The 22,112-nt window shown below is 37.8% G+C and overlaps 1 protein-coding gene across 4 annotated transcripts in view; it reads right to left on the bottom strand.

Annotated features, from left to right (window-relative positions):
* Positions 1-7,013: 7,013 nt before the first annotated feature.
* Positions 7,014-22,112, bottom strand: part of DSC2 (desmocollin 2) — a 28,373-nt gene continuing 13,274 nt past the window's right edge. For 2 of the 4 annotated variants that reach the window (XM_031439013.2, XM_031439012.2), the window contains exons 7-17: positions 21,511-21,677; positions 18,507-18,641; positions 18,077-18,262; positions 16,283-16,533; positions 16,012-16,154; positions 14,746-14,973; positions 12,125-12,364; positions 11,627-11,751; positions 10,082-10,372; positions 9,487-9,532; positions 9,266-9,399 (exon numbers count right to left, since the gene is read on the bottom strand). In XM_031439013.2, coding sequence (XP_031294873.1) covers positions 9,497-9,532; positions 10,082-10,372; positions 11,627-11,751; positions 12,125-12,364; positions 14,746-14,973; positions 16,012-16,154; positions 16,283-16,533; positions 18,077-18,262; positions 18,507-18,641; positions 21,511-21,677 — 1,802 coding nt within the window. In that variant the 3' untranslated portion in view covers positions 9,266-9,399; positions 9,487-9,496. Of the gene's footprint in view, positions 9,400-9,486; positions 9,533-10,081; positions 10,373-11,626; positions 11,752-12,124; positions 12,365-14,745; positions 14,974-16,011; positions 16,155-16,282; positions 16,534-18,076; positions 18,263-18,506; positions 18,642-21,510; positions 21,678-22,112 lie in introns of all 4 variants that reach the window. The other 2 variants (XM_031439011.2, XM_031439010.2) reach the window with 2 other exon arrangements.

Here is a 22,112-nt window from a genome sequence, read left to right as displayed (position 1 = left end):
TCTTCATTTGAAAGAGAATAAAAAGAATGAACATATGTAAAGTTTTTACAACGTGGCACTTGGTAACTACTAGATACATATTAACTGTCATTTCTATTAAGCATTTCTGTTTATTATTGGAAATGATCCAGGTAAGAGCAGATTACTGATGGTGTGGGAGAGGTTGAATTTTATGAACTAATTTCTTGAGGAAGCTAAAGGTCACAGAAACCAGTGTATTAATGGAGAGGTTGTCTTAAATGGGAACAGAGAAAATTCATCCACTATAAAGGTTGGAGGTCAAAGTATACAGTGTAGTTATTGGTAACCTGGTAGATAGATGAGGGCGTTCTCCTCTGCTTCTACTTTGTCACTGAAATCAGATGCAAAGTTATCTGCTAAGTGAAGAAGGTGGATTAGAGATTTAAATAAAGAGTAGTTATAAAATGGAAAATTGAGCAGATCGGTTTTTGAATTGTTGACTCTAATCCGCAATAAGAAATATTTTTAATGTGAACTGGTACACAGTTTATACATATAATCCGGAACATAAATCTCACCAACAGTACTTATTATTCCTATGTGCAACACACACTGACCATTTCTGTTCACTGCCTTCTAATTCATTAATAATACAGATGGCCATCCTTCAAGTTAACTGGCTGTTTCAACCAATTGACTGTGTCTCACAGTTTGAAAAACCCCGAACTTTGGTAGCAGGGCAGAAATGTGGATCAGCACTGAGAGTCAGCCTGGTTTAATGTTTTTTCTTGAGCCAAGTTCCAGGGTTCAAGTAAAATGTATGAAATTGTTGGTAAATGGGGTTTATCCAGTGATGGTGTTTTGCTGAGTAATTACAAAGAGAAGGGAAGGGAAGTTTAGGGTTATGATGGAATAGATTAAAGCAGTGACTAAATAGACTGAAGCTGAAAAAGGAAGGAAATGATGAGATCAATGAAACTATGAAACACTGGTAGAGTTTTGTAAGAGACTGACCAAAAACCTTATTGGAAGCTTTCCTAAAGGGACTTGTTAGCAGACAAAGGAGACCTCAAATGGGGTGTCCTTCGCATGGGGGTTCTTGCCCTCAAGCTGGAAAGAATTCATAGCTGAGGCAGAGGGACAGAGCAAAAGCTGCTTCGTTGCTCAAAAGGAAAGAGGAAAATACACTTGAGAGGAAAGACACTTGAGTCAGGGAGCTGTAAGACAGGAGAAATCCTACTTGTGGGGTCTTGGCTGGGTCCTTTTATTTGTCCTCTTTGATGCTTCTTTTCTTTCCATTGGCTGTTCCTTTCCTGCTTGCTTTCCAGTTTGTTCTGCTCTGTGGAACAAACACTCTGCAAAAACACAGTCAGGTAACCAGGGACCCTCAAACAGTGTGGTCAAGCTAGGCCGAGCAAGTGAGACCCTAAAACAATGTGGTCATAAAGATTAGAGCTAGTCAGCGCTTTCTATTCCTTTGGGATGGCTGTGCCCATTACTCCAGTACTCTCTGAGGTCAGTTAGAAGTTAATTTTAAACTTTAAAGAAGTCTCTGAACAATGGGTCCGGGTTTCAGTTCCATAGTTCCTGCCTCCCTCAGACTCAAGCAGGAAAAAAAAAAGAAAGCAAAAAGAGACTTTCTAAGTAATTGAGTTTCAGGCACATATCCAGATAAATGATACAAAGTGAAGCATCAGAAGAGTTCTGGGTTTGAGATGGACTCGTGCACTTATGTGGTGAAGACATTTTATCAGAGCCACTTACCAGCTTCGTGTTATCCTGGAGCAAACACCAAGCTAACGCAACTACCCTTGCCTGCCTGGACGTACAACGTCCCACATGACAGATATTTGCCATACAATCTCTTCGACTTGGGGGAAGTTTGGAAATCAATGTTTCCCTAATACTGAACTACCATTTATTTCACTCATTTAGTTAACAGAGAGTCACAGAAAAGTATAACAAAGTGATTAGATCTAACTCCCCATTTTACTGAAGAAACATACTCCCGAAGAAGGAGTTGCATGATTTATTTAAAGGTGCCGATGAGTTCTAAAAAGGTTGAGATTAAAAACTCAGAATTTTAAACACCTAGTCCTTTCTCTTAAAAAAATTTTATGGAGCTAAATTAATCTGTTAAACTCAAAATGGTTCAAACCCATAGTGCTGGATTTTTCTTTCCTGTTTAAACCTAAGATGTATTGGCAGGTTTTAAATTATTATTATTATTGGAAGAAACAGTACACCTAATTATAACCATAAAAAACAACACTGTATCTACAAGTTAAATCCTGTTCTAGTTTTTAGGAAACAATCCAAATTATTTTACTGCAAACAATCAATGAACCATGTAGAGTTTCAGAAATACTTTCACTAATTGGAAGTTTTTTAAATGATATTTATTCTCATAAGATTTCTGTGTTATTCAGAAAGGAGGAATTTTAATTACTGATTGTTTAGGTGAAAATTTTGTATGAGATAAGGGAAATGTTAAAATAATTAGATATTGCTATTTTTTATTTAAAAAATAAAGAAAATACAGGCTTCAGGCCAGACCACAACGTTACAATGTTTAAAATATAACAAAGACTCAGTTTGGTGTTCATTGTGCAAAGACTGACTTCGATTGGGTCTGTGGCAGGAGGAAGAGGGAACGGCTTGGCTTGCTACAAAATGAACGGTTTACTTGGTTTACCCACCCTTGCACTCATGCGACTATTGTTTAAAATATTTCATTTGGTATGTCTAGTAAATTGATTACTTTTTTGTAGTCTAGCTAGCACATGAAAATGTACCCGATGATAAATTCTGTGTGCTGACGTAAAGACCAAAATCACACGAGTGCACTCAATTATAATATGAGATGATGAAATATTTTCTTCTTTTTTTTGCAATTCAATTATTTACTGTGAGTATACTACGTTCATTGTAACCTTGACATTATAAGGCTAAGATTTAAAGATTTTTTTTCTCACAGGTCCGTAAATCTCCAAAAAACCTAATGCCAGTGAACTTTTCTTGTCATTTCATTTTATTAATGTCCCCTGATTTTATAAATAATAAATGCTTTTTGTAAAGTGAAAACACAAACATAAATGAAGAAATATTTCATCTGGAGATCACCACCTAACATTTTAGTATATTACATAGAGTCTTATGTTTATGTGAATTTGGAAATAACACTGACCTGGAGAATTGTCCTACTTTTTCATTAATACTAGATTTTATGACTTATTTGATTAAATAGCCTTCAAAATAAAATAATTGCATGATATTCCATTATCATCATCACAACAATAATAGCCACATTTATTCTCATAAGATGTCTATATGTGGTAGGCAAAAGAGGAGTTTAAATTACTGATGTATTGATGAGCCAGGCACTAAGACAAGGATCTTTATATGTATTACCTCATTTACTCCTATTTTGTCCCCATTTTATATGTAAGAAAGCTGAGGCTTCCCTGGCTTATCAAGACTCTTCAGTTAGTGAGAACAAAGCTGAAATCTGGATTCACGTCCTTCAGGCCACGAAGTCAGTGCCCCTGGTCAGTATGTCCATTATCCCCAGTTACGGTACCTTGTATCACAATAACACATTACAGATCACTTACCTTCCTATCATGGGACACTTAGTTTATTTCCAATTATCCACATATTTCACATCACTGAGATAAGCATCCTTGCACGTATGGGGACTCTCTACACCATTATCTTACCTTCCCAGGATAAATTATTTTTATCTGACTTGGCTGTTAATTTTGCATCAAAGTTCTGTCTGTTGGTCCCCACACCCCTCCTTTCAACTCTAGCTTTTAGGACCTCATGTCCTTGGTTTCTAGAAATTTTCCAGTTGGCTCACTTTCCATGGAAACACTCCTTGAGCTGAAGTCTTGACTTTTCCCCATAGCCCTTCTCTGTTTCATAGGCATCTCTGAAGGTTGCTGCCCTCCTGATCACCCAGTGAGCCTTTCCTGTCACCTTACCTGACTTGGCTTCCACACACAGCACAAGGGCTGCCAAGCAGCTGCCACCTCGTGGACAGAGTCACATGTTGCACCTGGTGTTGACTTTCCTGGTCCCTTTGTCTCTGGAGAGTTGACAATCCAGATTTGTTTTTGGACTGAAGCAACGTAATCTGCACGCGTGTTACCGGCTAGCAGCATTCACGTGTGTGGCGAAATTGGTTCATCTGTACTGAGTGTTTACTGAGTGTCCTCGTCCCATGATTCTAGTTCCCCTCCATGTGGTTGGCAGGAATCACGGCGTACAGAGTATATTCTAAAATTGTTACTTTACTGAATTGTGGAATTTTACTAATTGATGTATTTCCACTCTTTGGTACCTTCCTAGCATCTTGCTTAATGTATCTTGTATAAAGAAGCAAACTTGAAATACTTCAGTTTCATAAACTTCCAAATAATCACCTAAAGTTAAAATCCTTGCTTCATAAACTTCCAAATAATCACCTAATCCTAAAGTTACTAACCCCTATCCGTGGCTCTTGAACGTTAAAGGATGTAAAAGTGACCTAGGAAACTCATTAAAAAGTGCAGACTCTGCAAACTTCTTCCCAATAGCCTGCCATCCCTGTGATGCTGGTTCAATAGGGATCTTAGTTTTAACACACACCACGGCTGATTGATTCTGATGCAGATGATCTGTGAACCACACACTTAAAAAGCAGCGCAAATAAATATTTCAGCAAGTTCACACGAATATTTGTCAACTGTGAAAGAAACAGCATTTTGCTCTCTTCTCACTCCTGCATCCGAACATAACCGAAAAAGAGCTGGCACCTCGTAGCAACTCCGTGGAGCTAACCTCTTGGGTCCACCCAGATTTTCTGCAAGGGCACAAGGGACGGTCACAAAGAAGCTAAAGAATGACACAAAACAGCCCCAGAATTTTCCCTTGCACCAAGTACTACTACACACAGAAGGCCGCCAGTGAGAGCCTTCTCTTTGGTCTCCTATGTATCTAGAATTTAGAACACACAATGGGTTTAAAAGTAAGGAATATGCCTCAAAGCCGTGACACAGTAATATTCCTCTATAACATAAGGTGTAGGTTTTTAAAAATAAATAAGATCAAACTGTTCTGCTTACCTAAATCTGTATTAGAGCACTTGCTTTCTTTTTTATGTGCGACCTTTTTAGCATCACGTTTTGTTTTACACGAAGACTGTATATCACGTTTCATTTAAAATGCTGCTGAGTGATGCATTAATTTGCTTCCTCTGAAAAAGTTCAACAAAAGTGACTTAATTTGCTCCTTAGTTTGGTGGAGTAAGGGATGCGGGGTGGAGGGAGAAGACCTTTCTGGGAAGGAAAACCAGGATCTCGTTTTTAGGATTTCTGTCCTCAGACTGAAACCCAGACCCAGAAGAGAGGAAATAATAGAGGAAAGCCTATGAATGATTTAAAAAAAAAAAAAAAGGCAAAAAACCCAGAAGCAAAACCGAGCTATTGTGTAGTAAGCCTTGCCCACCATTAGCTGAATAGGTTTGTTCCTTACAAGCAGTTGAGAGAACAGTAGGGCTGGGCTCCATCTTCTCTGGCATCTTCCAGGAGATGCTGTGAGCTCACAGTACCAGCCATGGCCTCCCAGGCTCGCAGCCGCACATTCCTTTTCCTTCCCTCTGGTCTTCTCCGGAGGCTTTCTTCTCTCTCGCTGCCCACTGAGGTTACAGAATGCTCTCCCACTGACTCGGGGGAAGCTCTCAGATCCGCTCCAACTTCCCTGCCTTCTGGTTTCTCAAGATACTTCTTGAGTCAAGGCCTGACTTTCAACAGCTTGTAATTCACTTGGCTTTGGCAAACCCATGCGGATCACTTCCTGGATTCCTCAAACGCAAGCGACTGTTGTTTCTCCCCAGGGGCTTAGTGGGTCGTTCTTTAGCAGGTTATTATTTTGGCTACAGTGCTGGAACGTGTTGGTAACGAGAGGCTGGTCAGAGATGTGATTTTTCACGTTGGTCAGTGAGTTTCACGTTGAGGGAAAAATGGTTCTTTAGGCAAAGTTGCAGCCTAATCTCAGTCACGCACCTACTGCACATATGAACTCATTCAGCCACCCATCGCTCACAGGACAGGCATATTGAGAACCCCCCGTTCTACGCGCTGGGCGTACAGAATGGAAGCAGAGGGACAAGAACTTCCGAGGGTCACGTTCAGTGTGGTGCAGCTGTTGTCTTCGTCCTGCTGAAGCAGCATTTTGTAGGGGAATCTCTGAGTTTGCCTCCTGAGGTACCAGATGGTTTATTGGGAATTTTATCTGCTTTTCATTTAAGCCTCAAGATGTATCACACTGACTTGTGGGCTATGGATACAATTTGTAGCTTCCTGAGTACCATACATAAGAGACTTAGACACTATTACAAGCCATGGAGTTCCCAAGGACCATCACATGTGAAACACCGATCCAGCTTCTGGGAGCAATGAATGGGAACATCCTGGCAAGATGCCAGCTGTGGAGCAAAGTGGAGCCTGGAGCTGTGATCACCCTCAACTCTGGCGTCCTCTGCTCCTACGATAATAGGAGCAGCCAACATACGTACTAAGAGCTAACTCGGGGCCAAGTTAACTCTTTTAACGCTGACAACAAAACTAAGAAGTAGGCTCCTCCAACTCCCTCAACACAGTTTATGCAAGCAAGGAAACCAGACTCCAAGTCTGAGCGACTTCTCAGTCTCACAGCCAATCAGGGCGGAGCTGGGCGTTTACGTCATCAACACAGTCTCTCTGGAGTGTTTGCACTTAGGTTACCATGGTGACTGCCCAGTAGACTTAAACTCCCAGGGAAGCCATTGCTTGCCTCTGAGGCAAAGCCATTCTCCAGCAGAACAGCTAAGAGAGCAGCTAAGGATGGGCTTGACGGAGGATCTTAAGCATACGTGATTTTTATAGGGGTTTAGAATCAGCACCTATTTTAAGAAGTGAATGTCCTTCTTTCCATCCAGTGTGAACAGGCAAAGTGTTTCATAGTGTTTCAAGCAAAGCAATCCTTTGCAGATGTTTCAGCAATTCCTCCCACGTATGTGCTGAGCCACTGGATATGTAAGATTCGGTTGTCAGGTGATCATTAGGAACATATGCTCAACTGACGAATATTCTAAAGTCAAAAAAAGAAAACCTTTTTCACTATCCTATTTTCTTCACTGATTTTTGTTAGTATGAAATGGGTTGTACATGTGACTTGTTGAGAATTATTTAGTTTTATTTGGAGTATCTTTTTTTAGGTGGACCACTCTGTGTGATTTTCATGCTTAAAAACCAGCTTTTATTCAAATGTCTCACAGCCACCCTAGGAAAGATATATTATTATCCCCCATTTTATGATGAAAAAGCCACAGAGAAATTATGCAACTTAACCAATATCCCATAGCATCACAAGCTTTAGAATAGTAAAATTAGATAAATGTGGCGGTAACAACGGACCAATTACCTCTCCAAATCAAACTGTGAAATTCTAAAAAACATAGAACAGGATTCTAAAAAGAGACTCACTTCTCTAAGTAAGAAAAATACAATCCCACAAGCTCATATCACACACATGATTAACAAACACACTGATTTTTAAAAACTATTTGGTTTACTTTATCATAACTATTAATATACAAGAATTTTATACATAATTTATTAAAAATAACTTTGAGAAATAGTATTTTTGACTGAGCAGTAAACTATTGAAAAGATAAACTGATTAGTGAATAAATTACCCAATGTTAATCCTTAAAATTAATTGTTATAAGCCAGCCTTGTGAATTCAAACTAGTCATAGTATTACCAATCCTAAGTATTAGAAATACATTTAAAATGTTCATATGGTTAGTATACATAGAAAATTCACTGACTAAAATAAGGTGTGAAACCTAGCCGAGGAATCTGGTTGACTATTAGGTTTAATTTTGTCTCATTCTTTCAAAATTTAAATAGTTTGGACCACTTCCACATTTGTTAAAACCTGTAATCTTAAAATATTAAAAAAAACCTTTACAAACACATAGACATAACTAGCCATCTCTTCTAAAAACTATAAACAGTTACTCCTAGAGAGTTTGCACAATCCCTGTATTTCAAAGCTTATTTCAAAACCATCACTATTTTGCATTCATAAACTGTACCCTTGCAATAATGAACTGCAAATATACTATTATATACTAAACAGCCACATCCCAATTTTAATTACACTATTCCTCGTTAACATAGAATGCTGCAGCTAATAAAAGCATGACATATTTCTACAGTTCAAAGGCAAAATTAAAGCTTCTTTGTTGAGATAATGAAGCAATTACTAAGATACTTGAGACAAAATCAACATTACATTGATTTCAAGAAAAATCAAGAATATGTGTGCTTGCATAAAACAGAAACACAGAATATCCCACTTTATAAGAAAGATGGCTTTTAAAAATATTTAGATTCTCCAACCCAAGTAGGAATTCAAAAACAAAAAGAAAAGAAAGAGAGAAAGGAAAAAAAGAGGGAGATGGGGAAAGAAGGGGGGGTGGGGGGGGGGGAAGAGAGCGAGAGAACCAAAGACCAAAATCTTGCAGGAATAAAAATACATTCTTAAAGCATTTTTTTAAACTTAAATTTTGTGGAGAAGATGGGTAACAGAAATGTAGATTCAGTGCTGGATTTCACAGGGAATACAAGGTAGAAACTAAATAAACTCCACCAAAATGGAATTATAATAACAGTCAGTGTTTGGAGGGGAATCCCCCTTTGCATTGTGAAGAAAGGCCATGTTACAAGACTAAAAGAGGATCAAGAATGCAGTTTATACACTTCAGAATATTTAGGAGAACAGCAGCCTTCAAGCACCACACAATTAATTGATCGGGTAACTGAAGATAATGTTAAAGCAAGGTGTCTACAATTTTCCATCCAGTTATACTTCAAGTAGTCTATAAATTAATGATATTTTATTGCACTATGAATTAGCTGCTGTCATTATACCCAAATGTAAACAAAAACACAGACTTTCTTAATTTTTCTATCTGTAGGTGTCCACAGGTGGAAAGCAAGTAATTAAAAACTATGTCAATATCAGGAAATTTGTGTACTTACTTACAGCATCTCTCTGTAAATGTGCATTTGACTAAAGAGATCCCATCAAAAAAAGGGGAAAAGCCTGAAACATAGCATTTTCTACTTTTAAAAAATCCTGGCTTGTAATAATAATAATAAAGAAGAAAAGAAAGCCATTGGCTTTTGTAGACTAATTGGAACGCACTCATCTCTTCATGCATGTTTCCGCTAATGTCCTAAATTTGGGTTCCAAGTGATCCAAAAAGTCAAGCCCATCTTCTTCTTGCCGTTCACTGCAACAACCCACAGAACCAGCAGTCGAGCCCCTCCCTTCGTAGTTATATGTAAGGACGTAGTCTTGGGCATGCGTGTGATTGGTATCCTGGTCACACAGCCGGACTCTCTGCCGAGAGGAAAAACACAACATATCTTATTATTATTATCTTAAACACCAAAACTTACTAGCATAAAAATAATGGCTTTGATTTACCTTTCATTGTTTAATTTTTAATCAGAGTGTGTCCTCTAATGGATTCCTACATGTAAAAAACGCACATGATTGGTCTAGATCATAAATCACACCATCAATTCACTATATAAGCATGTTTCTAAAAGTCACACATGTGGCAGCAAGAATACAAGTGTTCGTTTTCAGTCATCACGGCTTCCCCTTTCAAAATTATGGCTACAGGGAAATGCATCCACTAAACTGAACACGGATGATGTGGGCTCAGAGCTTCCCAGAGAGGCAGAGTGACTGCAAGCTGGAATCACCTTGGGCCACACTTTTGGTTTTTAAGCCACAACTTGTCTGATGGGAAATGGTAACACACAAAGTCACGAGAAAAATCATTTCAATATGGTCTCATTATTTCAGTAAGAATTAAAAACCAAACAAAATTTCCACCGAACACCTGAATCAAAAATTAAGGAAGAATGCCCGAAATCAAACTTAAGGAAGAACAAATTTCCAGTGAGTAGATTAATAATTAATTGAAAAGGAAGGTCAGATCACTAAATTGTAATCATTTAGAAAGTGGAAAAGAGATCAAAATAGATTTGTAGGATACTTAGGGAAAACTCACTTCACCAAGACGGGGCTGAGTAAAAGAATACCACTCTGAGTGAGCGTATTTGCAGTTTTCCACCTCGACTTGTCCACCTCTGCAGGAATCCAGGGTGTGCTGTCCACCTCCCTTACACGACTCCAGGGTGTGATGCTGCCCGGCCCCCCGGCACGATTCCAAGGTCTGATGTCCTCCTTTCACCATTTCAATGGTCTCCTGGCCTCTGCCTTTCACTCCTGACCCCATGGTGCCACAGATGCCCTGCGCTGAACTGCCCACAGTATGGGCTGAGAAGCCATTGGTGGAACACTGAAAGGAAACAGTTGGCGTTGGGGAAATATGGAGGACCAAAAAATGAGAAAAAGAACAAACCATGCAGACAATGCTGTGCATTTTCACTCTAGAAGGTAAGCATTCTGAGGGCAAGAACTAGGTCTATCTTGGCAACCCTGGTACCTAACTGAATACTGTAACCCCAGCAGTTCATGCAGCATGCAATGCAAAAAGCAAACTGCGGATGTTAAGTGGTCCGAAACGAGACAAATCAAAAAGCTGAACGTATACGCCTTCTTTAAAAACTTCTCAGGCAACTGTACAACTTCATTTATTGAATCTTTCCAGCATCTCACACCTCAAGACCAAGATTCCACACTATTGTCTCACATAGATATACCCCGCTTGGTTTAAATTCATTCCCTGCACCTGACTGACACAGAAACAGGCAGAGGAATTGGCATTTGTTTTTGCTGTCTAATTGAGTTCCCCTTCAACTAAAACAAAAATAATAGAAATAGAAGTTGTCATAGAAATCTTGGCAGCAATACTAAATCCCTGTGATCTAATTACATAAAAATAAATCAGCCAAGAATATAAGAACACCAAACCTCTGGCCACTGATTTTCTGTGTTATGTTTTTGTAGGAAGCTCTAAGTTTTATTTTTTTTCCCAGTACTTTCCTAGAGGCCAACATCCTTTTGTTTTCTAAATCCTTCCTGCTCTAACCACCGATATGCATTTCGTAGGGAATTTACTTGTTCCTGATCCACATACCAGGTTGCAAATCAAAGCTGAAGCAGTGTTAGCATTACTCTTTCATATATCTGCCCTCAGGCTTGTTTCTAACCTACATTAGACCCTGAAAGCCTCCATTAAAGTTCTTCCCACGCTGATCAAAGCCTGGTCATTTTATTGCTGTGGCCAGAAAAAAATAAATAAAACCATTATGCTGATGATCTGTGAATAATTAAATACAACATTTTTTCAGCACAACTGGCAGTTTCAATATATAAAAAAAACTGGGCCCAAAGTTGAAGCCATGAAACACTGGAAATAGAACATAATAATGACACCCCAAAGGATTTTTCCTAAGTAACACTATATGGCCAAATTGAAAGGGCACATATCCCCATGGGGTCAATGTCATTTTATCTGTCCCCTGGGACGGATGACATTTTATATATTGTAAGTTACCTGATTTCAAAACGACTTTGCTGGGAAAAAATAATTATAGTTGGTTAGGCCAATTTATCCTTTGTATTTATTTTGAAAAGACAAATGATTTACCACTCTGTCGTCGCCAGGAGCTTCAGTGTTTGACACGATGAGATTCTGCTGGGCTAAATCATCAGGAAATACTTTCGGCTTTTTGGCCGCCCCAGAAGCCCCACAAACTAAGGTAAACAGGATACCTGGTGGATGAGAGAAATTACTTCCATTTATCATAAAGCAATGTTATGAATTTATGACGACAAATACGAAGACAACTTCCCAGAAAACGTAAATATCATTGCTTGTGTCAAAGCAACACCCCATAGGAAAGCCTGCCTTATCCAGATATGCCACAAATAACGCACTAAATGCTCTATTTCTGAGTTGAATTTTATGTCTATGCTGAGACAGCACCAGAACTGTATCTAAAGGCAATTTCAATATATAAATTAGTGTATTCAATAGAAATATAGCTATATACAAATGAACAGCCATAGATGTCAGTGTTAATTCTAAGACTATGTCCTGAAAGTTGTTTCAAAGGCCATCATTCGAAATCATGAAAGGACTCACAAAATAGCAGTGCGATGCCCAACAAAATGGCAAGGATGGCCCACTTTCCAAGCACTATTCCTCTGTTGTTGCCGGTCTGTGGACTGATGCGAAGGTTGCAGTCATTTTCGGTAACACAGTCACACACTACAACGTTTACTTGAGTGACAAGTGACTGGCCAAGTCTATCTGTAACTCTGATAGGTACTGTATATTGTCCAAACTGGGGGTCATTCTGATAGGAGAGCCGGGCTGCTGTATCTGAAAGAAAATAAAACCGAGTATTATAGACTGTGATGGTTTCTCGCAAGCATAGATTCCTAGTGACAGGGGGTCATCATGTTTCCCTACAAATGGGTATTCCTGATGGGAATGGCACAAGTGCTACAAGACTGTAAATGTGAACAGGTGGAGGAGTTATAGAAGTTTGCCGGCGCTGGCCTCTTCTTATAAAGGTCTCCTGGCTTTTGTAATAATACGTTTTATCAGTCCATAAACAAATCCTTCCCGTCACAAATAACAGACGTGCTAAGAGATTGGTTTTTATCACATCTTTAAAAATTTTAATATAACCAGTCAGTATACATTCTTTCATGCGTGATTCACCAGAGAACTTCATAGTCTAGAATTCTGGATGTTTCCCCTTACTTTGTTTTCATACATTGTGCCAAACCTTGAACATATTATCAAGGCATGAGTCATGCTGCCGGAACTTCTCATGGTCCTACAGGACACTGGGACCAACTGGATATATTTTAGTTTCCAAGTATTTCTTTTTTTAAGGTCAAGAGTACAAAATATCCAGGCCAAAATCCAACGCAGTCTTGGGCACAGAGCCAAAAATATACAACTACTCTGAATGTAGATTACACGTGCCCAAGGCCAAGAATAACCCCTCCCCACTTAACAGGCCCAGTGGGACATTTTCATTATTTTTATGGTGTTTAAAGCTCTAAACATAAACTTGGATATTTGAGTAAAAAAAAAAAACTTATTGAATTAAGTCAATTTTTAAAGAAAGCATGGTTAACTCAGTAATTCTACGTGTAAGAAATTATAAAAGACTAACAAAACTAAAATTTATGACTCACAATTGCTATGGCTTATTGCACTGATTATCTTGTTTATGTCCCCAAATAATCCCATTTTCCATGTGGGTAAACTGATGCCCAGGGAGAATAAATAGCCTGGCCAGACCCAAAGCCTCTTCACAGTGCGTTCTTTTTAACTTGGTGTTTCCCAGCCTCTTGGGCTATTTCACAGACCAGTACAACTTAGAAAAACCAAAGTTTTGACCAACATAACCCTGCCAGTCTTTTGTTGTACCAAGTAGGTCTATTTTAAAAAATTATCACCTCTTTCAATGCTATATAAAAAGAAATGATATTATGACACCAAGTAAGTAGAAAGGACGTCTCAATATAAGGTTAGTTCTTCCCAAGAAAGCACAGTTGATAATCATACACACAGAGGTGTACTGGAATGCTATTGCTAAAAACACTGAAAATGTTGTCAGTTCGCAGAGCAACTTGTCATAAAAGGAGACCAAGGAATATTCATTGAAAGCTGAGAGCATGGGAATGAGAACCATTGAAGGGCATTTTAAAGGCAAGCCCCATTCAGCTTACAATGGATCTTGAGTCGTGAAAGCTGGAGTAACATGACATCATGAGCCACAGGTGGCGCAGTCAGGGGACGCAGAATGTGCTAGGAAGTTAAGAACTGATGGAGGGAGAGAGGCAATGGTGGCATGGAGAGAGGTTCCCTTCATTTTTGCCATTCTTGTCACCATAGATCCTAGTGGGTGAAGTCAGAAGCACAGACTAGGACCAAGCTGGGGGATCCTAATAGAAAACAGTGGTCAGAAGTCAACACAGTGCAGAAAGAAGGGACTGTGTGGTGGGCACAGTGACCCACACCCAGGTCCCCTGCTGTCACACAGGTATTGTCCCTGCTGCTTGGGGGGCTGTGAGCACCTTCAGTGACTGTATCTTCCTGCCAAAGGTCATGCCCCTATGGGTCCAACCCACTGTCTGAGTGATGAAAAAACACCGAACTGGGGCCACTCCAAAGGGACATTTAGCTCAGACTCCCCACGGCATTAGCTGAGGCTGTCCTTCGGCAGCGTGCGTTCTCTTTTTGCCCAGTCCTGTCTACCTGCCTTTCACGTATACTGATGCCAAGCAAAATCCTTGCTAAACATTCTACCCGGAAAGTCCGTCTCAGAGTCTGTTTCCTGGGGGACATCCCTGCAAGGGTTGGGGATTCCCTTATGACCTAGGAAACCATCAGCATTTAAAGAATCCATGTAGACGGGAGGTAGGCAAGTGAGGAATTGGCTACATTAGACCCAGTCTAAGGGTGTGTGTGCTCGCGTGTTTGTGTGTGTGTGTGTGTGTGTGTGTGTGTGTGTATGCGCGCGTGCGTGCGCGCGGTAGAAATGAGAATTCATAAAACACCGAAGGGAATCCAGGCATAGGACTGATCCGAGGTAGGCACCTCCCACCACACCCACCCTGAGAAAACCATGTTCTTTTGCTGTTCGTTACCATACAATGAATTACTCTTCTACTTCATCGAGAAAAAAGTATTTGAGACATCCTGATGCTGAAAAAGACCAAACGATGTTTAGAAAGATATACCGTTAATTTTTGTCAGTCTCCACATTCTGTATATGTCGGAATTGGGAACCTGCTCCAAACTGAAGTCAAAGGGGGGGCCGTGTATAGGTTCATCCGGATCGACAGCAACAATCTCCGCCGACGACATGACAGGCTTACAGATGATCACCTGCCGCTTAGGTATGGAGGGGCCATTATCATTCACGTCTTCCAGTATAATTCCCAGAATCCCAGTACATGTCCTCCCATCTAGAAAACAGGATATGAAAATACAACTCTTTCACGTTTTGAGTTTTCACTGGGAAATTATACATTGAAAAAAAATTTTTTATTACTGATTAGGTACGTGTACCATGTAAATGACAGTGACAAGCTCAGCCACAGGTTATGTCCTTAAGGTTGTTAAAAGAGACGGTTATCTCTTTCAAATGTTACAGAAAATAACTGCTATTTAGATTGGTCACTCATTCACTAAAGAGCTCCAACAGACATGGAAACTTTTATGGAAGTGAGCTGACTGATTATTAAACAGAGAAAATTAGAGAGGACCAACAAGGGCATTTCTGGTAGAGTTAAAAGCACAAGGAAATTTAAGGAGGTGGGGAAGCACATATGCTACAGAATAATAATTTATGTTTGTTGTAGTTAACATATTTATTTTATAGAGGCACAACATTCAAATGTATGTTATGGTAAAATTATATTTTCAGCGCTAAATGGATTTCATTCATAATTACTGTGCTCGTATTTCAATTTTACAGGACTCACAGAAAATCATTTTACATTTTATACAATTATGTGGCTTCACAGTATTTATTTATCTAATTTTATAGTATCAGAATTCTACCCCCCAAATTTATTGCTAGTTTCCTGTAGAAAAATAGTACTTTCTGTAGGAGTGTACTATGTGGCAACTAAGTATGTTCTCTGTGTAATGAATTTTCTGCCAAAGTGAATATTTTTAGAGATGTGACTAAATAAGTTGAAGCTAATCTTACTAAAGTAACTTTCTCAAATTTTAATGATTGTTTAGTTTTAATAAAATTATAGTTTCAAGTGTTTCCATGACCAAATTATTTCATAATTGCATCCAAATCTGAGGGTACTATTGAAAAGCAGATATGAGTTCATACATTATAGCAAACCTCTCAATTACTATATTTGTCATCTGGGGAAAAATAAATTTTGAGAATGAGTGCAGCTGACTTCAAAATGTATGTTGTTGGCTTAAGAACTGAGGATGTATGTAACAGGAGTGCACAGCTGGCTTAAAAACGAAGTTCTCACCTTTGTCTGTTGCAAGGACTGTAACATTATACATGCCATTTCTGATGGTCTCTGCCTCTCTATCCAAGCTTCTGAAAGTTGTGACTGATCCTGAGTTTTCATTAATGGTGACCCACCCTTGTGGATCATTTAATTTCTTATACCTGTTAATAAGGATGAATTAAAATAGCAAAATGGATCACAAGCCAAATTACAATACTCGGATCGAAATTAGTGATACATTTTAAAAACATGGTCAATGTGAAGTTAACTAAAATAGAATCACAAGTACCTTATGCCACTGCTACTTCTCGTGTCTGGGTCGTATGCTTTATATCCACTGCTCTGTGTTCCCACTGGTGCATTTTCTTTAATTCGAACGGTTTGCACTGCAGGGCTACACTCAGGGCCCTCATCCTGATTTTGTACGTTAACAGTGACTGTTGCCGTGTTCATGGCTGATCTTGAACTACCAGAATATGGAGCTTCATTAACTGCACCAATTTGCAGGGTCACCTGTTGTTTTTCTTCATAATTCAGTGGCTATGAAAGCAAGCGTGTTCACCATCAGATCAAGACACTTAATATTTGGCAATGTTAACTAGTGTGTAACTAGTTAGATTTGGAAGTCTTTAAGTGCTGTGTTGGGAATAGTCATGAAAACATTACATACCCACAAATGTGATGGTGGTGGGAGGAGGGTAATCCTTCCACTGAGTCGGTATTTGGGTGGAGCCAGCAAAACACACACACACACACACACACACACACACACACCCAGAACAAAACCCTCAACTGCATATTTAACACAAGTAACCTCATAGGTCCTGATGACAATTTCAGAAAATATTTAATGAAATATTATTTGAAATACTACTTTAGGGACTCCATACCCTAATTAATCATAATTTACTATTCCATTAATTTTGGGATAGCTTATCCTACCCTTCTGAGATGAATACAATTATTTGTACCTGGTTTGGGGTAGAAAACAGGGGTCAAATTTTATAAATATTTTTAAGAGAGACAAGAAAATAGAAAACTTATGGACTTTACACTTTCCTTTTTATCTCTTTTATCCCAGTTACTTTCTGAAAAACTGGTAGTACCAAGTTTAATGGAAGGTTTTTATTTTATTTTGCCTGATATGTAGTTGTAATGAGAATGGGTGCAGCCATTTCCTAGAAGACAGAAATTTGTCAGGTCATAGAGGTCACAGAGATAAACTTCTTCCTTAGGATACGAAAGACTAGGGCAGGGGTTGCGTGAAGAAAGAGATAAGATTTAAGGGACATCTCTGCTGTTTTGAAACAGAGAAATTAACCCACAAACTGCAGGTAATTTTCATCATTCTAAGAAAAAAGAATTCGTCATCTTTGACCCCCATTCTCCTTGTGAATATGTACAAAAGGAAAACGACATAGACCCAGGCTAGAATCACGTTCTCGTTCAAGATGCAGCAGAAACAAGCCTATGCCTTTGACCAAAGCCAAAGAGCTCAGATCACTTTGTGGGCTAACTCTGCTTCCTGAATCACCAGTGATGTCTTCTGAGATGTTGTAGAATATTATTAGAAAGAAATTCTAGAAATGTATTTACATCTTCAAATGGTTAAGGATTCCCATTCTGAACCAGGAAGTTAAGAATGTCATGTACGCTGAATACAGACGAACAGATCTGCAAAGAGCCTCCTATGGGTCTGATCAGGAGTAACTCATCATTTGGGAAATTCAGTAATTAAGTGAGGCCTCCTTGACCCAGCTATGGAAAGAATGGGCTAGGAAGGGTTGACAGTGTCCCATAGGTGTCAAAGCTGTGCTAGTTTTTTTAGCTGTTAAGAGATACTGGTTACAAGGTGAGTACTATATTGTATTAATTGAACATACATACATAATAATTTTTTAAAAAATCATGCCTATATAAAATGTTCTCCAAAATGAATATATTCATCCCATTATATACATGACGAACACAGCGTTTACATTTACCTAAAATCTATTTCATTCCTACATTTACCAGAAAACTCTAATATGCTAATCTGTGATATTATAAGCTACAAATAACTAATTTGCTAATTAATTCTTACCTTAACCACACACAGAACTCCTTCATTGGTTTTGGGATCTGTCACAATTTTAAAATTTCCATTTTCATTGCCCTTTAAAATGGTGAAATTAGCTCTCCAATTAGCAGTATTAATTAAATCCTTATCCTCAACGGTGACACGTAAGATTTCCACATCAATTCTATTTTCTTCCACTGATGTCACATACTACAATAATAGAAACAACAAGAAAAGTTTAATTAGTAACTCTTACAAAAATAGAACACCATGTAACGTAAGCCTGGTTCCTCTAATTTCCAGAGTACTAGGTTTACATGATTTTAAACCCTCAGTCCAAACTACTGACACGTGGCTGGGAATACTTCATTTGAAATCATGTGGCTGGAGATATGCATATTTAGCAATTAACACTGCGTTGTACCTTTTTCTTTCATTAGTATCGTATACTTACAGAAGAACGAGTGAATGTTGGCAAGTTGTCATTCACATCAACAATATTAATGACACAAGCTGAGGTTGTCTGCAAACCAAAATATTGACCATCCATGTCTTGTACTTTTATTTTCAACTGGTATTTATCAAATACCTGAAAAGAAAGTAAGAATTTAACTACTGGGTGAAAGCAACGTTATAAATGAAGCCTTATTTACACTCTATAATTGTCCTTGCATTAAAAGTTTCAGAGGTACACTGTTAGATTTCATAGTTTTCATGTACTGGCAGAAGAATGATTTCCTCACACTAGTAATTTTCAATTAATTTATGGAAGTTCTCAAATTTAAAGAGCTACCCATAGAATTTAGAATCGATTGGTTTTAGCGTTGCTCAACAGAAAGAGAAGATGTAGCCGTAGTACATTTAAAATTGCCTAGTAATTAATCAAAATCAAAGTACATTCTTATGATCAAAAATATATAGCAGTGACTCTTATACCAGTCTTGTAATGAAACAATAAAGAAAAATATCCTCCCGTAAAAAAGGTGGGTTTTAAATATTTACATTTATAAAAAGATCATTAAATTAGCATGAAAACAAAATTCTGGAACTATGTAATTTTTTTCTCTCCATGGAAAATAGAATCTGATTCTTAAGGGTTTTCGATTCATCAGCAATCGGAGGAGGTTCATTGCTAGTTAAAATAAAAATGTTTCTCCTCATAATGATTTCATTTATCACAAGTATTGGGAATGTGACCCCAGAACACTCTCGGGCAAAAGCACTCCAAGACTCCTTCATTAGTTAAAAGCTTTCAACTGATTTTATCAGAAGGATCTATTGATGACAAAAGAGAATTTGGTTTATAATCAGCTCTTCCTGAGCACGTACACTCCATGAAGAATCCATCTAATTTGTAGAACTGTAACATTCATTCATTCAGCAAATGATACTGCATTCTTCATTGGCACATAATCACAGTAAAAATAAATACATTTATGAATAATAAAATTGAATTAAAAAATAAAATTTCACTTAAGAATGTCCTTGTAGATGCAGTAAAAATGATTAATTTTATTAAATTTTATTATATTTCAACCCTAGTCTATGGGATGAAATAGGAGGTACATATAAACCTTTTCTGCGTAACATAGTAATGATGTTCTTTTCAAGGAAAAGTACTTGTGTGATTGATTTACAAACTGAACTAGACATTTTTTAAAAATAGAATACTATTTTCACATGAAAGACATCTATGGTTATTTAGACTGGTACATCTGGAAGACATTTTGTCACATATAAAGTGAATCTGTTACTTTAAGGAAAATAACTATTTGTTGCCAATGAACATTTGGAGTTTTCAAGCAAAAATTCTGCAACTTTTATGAACCATCATGATATAAACAGAGGTGAGGAGGTGTTTCTTTTAATATTGTTTATTAATTAAATGTGTCACTATTTGGAAGACCTCAATAATTCAGCGAATCAGTATTTCCCAAATGACCAATGCATGACGTTACAAAATCACACATGGTAAACTATCCATTCAAAGTACAAGACAGACCAACGGATTTTAATGTAACAAAGTACACAAGTTCACTGACAACATTTCAGAGTGTACAATGCAAAAAACATTTATGAAGCTACCACTTGTCAAGTTTTGGTGTAGTATCAAAGAAGAATATCCATAATGATCTGAAATTACGATTAAAGTACTCCTCTCTTTTCTAAATTCATATCATGTTGGATTTTCTTTATATACTTTAGCTAAAACTATATAACAAACTCAAAGCAAAAGGATATGAGAATCCATCAGTCTTATACTAAGTCAGGTGTTAAAGAGCTTAGAAAAATGTGTAATAATGCTACTCTTCTCACTAAATTATTTATTATTTTGAAAATGTAACTTTTCTTATAAAAATATGATTTACATTAACAAGTAGAATATTATTTTAAATGGATAAACAAATACATATTTTAAACTTTTATCAGTTTTAAATACTTGTGGATTAAGTATTGATAAATATAACCCACATCTTCAATATATTTAGGACTGTAAAGGGGTCCTGAGACCAGAAAATTTGCAGACCATGACTCTAATCCTTGGGAGAGGGAGAGGACATGAATCTATGAATTTTAGAAGTCAAAGAAATAACTGACAAACACATATTATGGAATTTTACGATTAAAGATTATAAACGTAGTAAGTAGGTCAGATAAGCTACTATAAGAATTTGGATGAATAAATGCTTGGTGGAGGACCTAACAGCTGAATAAACGAATGAATTGCTGCTAGGCTCGTTGCAGTGAAAATGGACAGAATATGATATAAGATCATTTCAGAGTTATGCCAACATGCTTTGGAAAGTGATTTGATCTGAGAAAGCAGACATCAAATACAATTTGAGAACATGTATCCAAGGTGACAATAGAAAAATTATGAACAGGAAAAGAATGTATTAGTGTCATTTTAACCAGAAGGAGAAGCATGTTTAGAAAGAAAGACGAGTTCAGTTCTATGCAGACTGCATCTTAGGTACCTGTGAAACATCCAGGTAAGGATTTCTAGCAGTCAATTGAAAATGGTAAACCAGAGATCAGAGAGGGATAAACTTTCTTCTGCTCTATGTACGGGGAAAGAATGCAGGTGAGATTGTTGAGGAAATGTTGACTCAGACAGAAGAAGCATCACTGTTATCTGCAGATTTCAAAATTCCACACATTTCCAAAAGTTTCACTTTTCATGTATGACATTTCTTGGTTTTACTACTGTAAATGAGTTTATATTAGGAAATTTGATTTTATAAACATACAATTCAGAAGGGAACAAATGAGTAGTTCAAAATCAGTGTACTACAAGGTTAATGACCTTCATCAACCTCCCTAAAATTACAATTTTTGTTCAATTAGACTCACAGCATGCTTTTCTAAAATACATCCGTAGGTGGTATACCGAGATATACAGGTACTGCTAAACAGCCATGTGATAATGAGGTTTTACTTATTAGTATTGATGTTACCTCTCTGTCTAGCTGAGATGATGACGTGGTGATCACACCTGTCGTTGGATGCATTGAAAAGACGACGGGGGATGCTGGCAGCTGCTCGATGATGGAGTACTTCAGACGCGTGTGCAGCGTGTCTGGCTCGTCCTTGTCAGTTGCACATACCTGTCCCACGGTAGTACCTACATATTGAAAATTCCTCTTTAATTGCCCAAACTTTTACACTTTCAACTTCTCCTTTATTTGACTCCTCTCCATCTACCTCAAAAAAAGTTTTGGACCACTTAATAAGTATCAGAGTAACAGCTTTTATAAATTTTCAAACTTCTATATAAAGTATCACTTCCTTTTAAATATCCCAGTGTCCCAAAATTTTGGTGACCATATCTAAATTTACTCCATTTATTGTATAATTTTACAAGCGTTGACTATCCCTCCACAGCCTTTGTATTTCTAGACTAAAGACTTCTAATTATTCTTTAACCTTTTGTCTATTTGCAAGCCTGCACTTAAATTCATCACATGGGTCTGTTTTCTCTGAAAATTCTTGGTTTAGTTAGATCTTTCTAGAGGAAGACTCAAAATGTGCACTCTGACTTCCAGCTGAAATGGTCCAT

Source organism: Camelus dromedarius, chromosome 32 (assembly GCF_036321535.1).
Source record: "Camelus dromedarius isolate mCamDro1 chromosome 32, mCamDro1.pat, whole genome shotgun sequence".
NCBI classification, from domain to species: Eukaryota; Metazoa; Chordata; class Mammalia; order Artiodactyla; family Camelidae; genus Camelus; species Camelus dromedarius.
The sequence above is the reverse complement of the archived record's forward strand: the minus strand, read 5'-3'. Positions and strand labels throughout refer to the sequence as shown.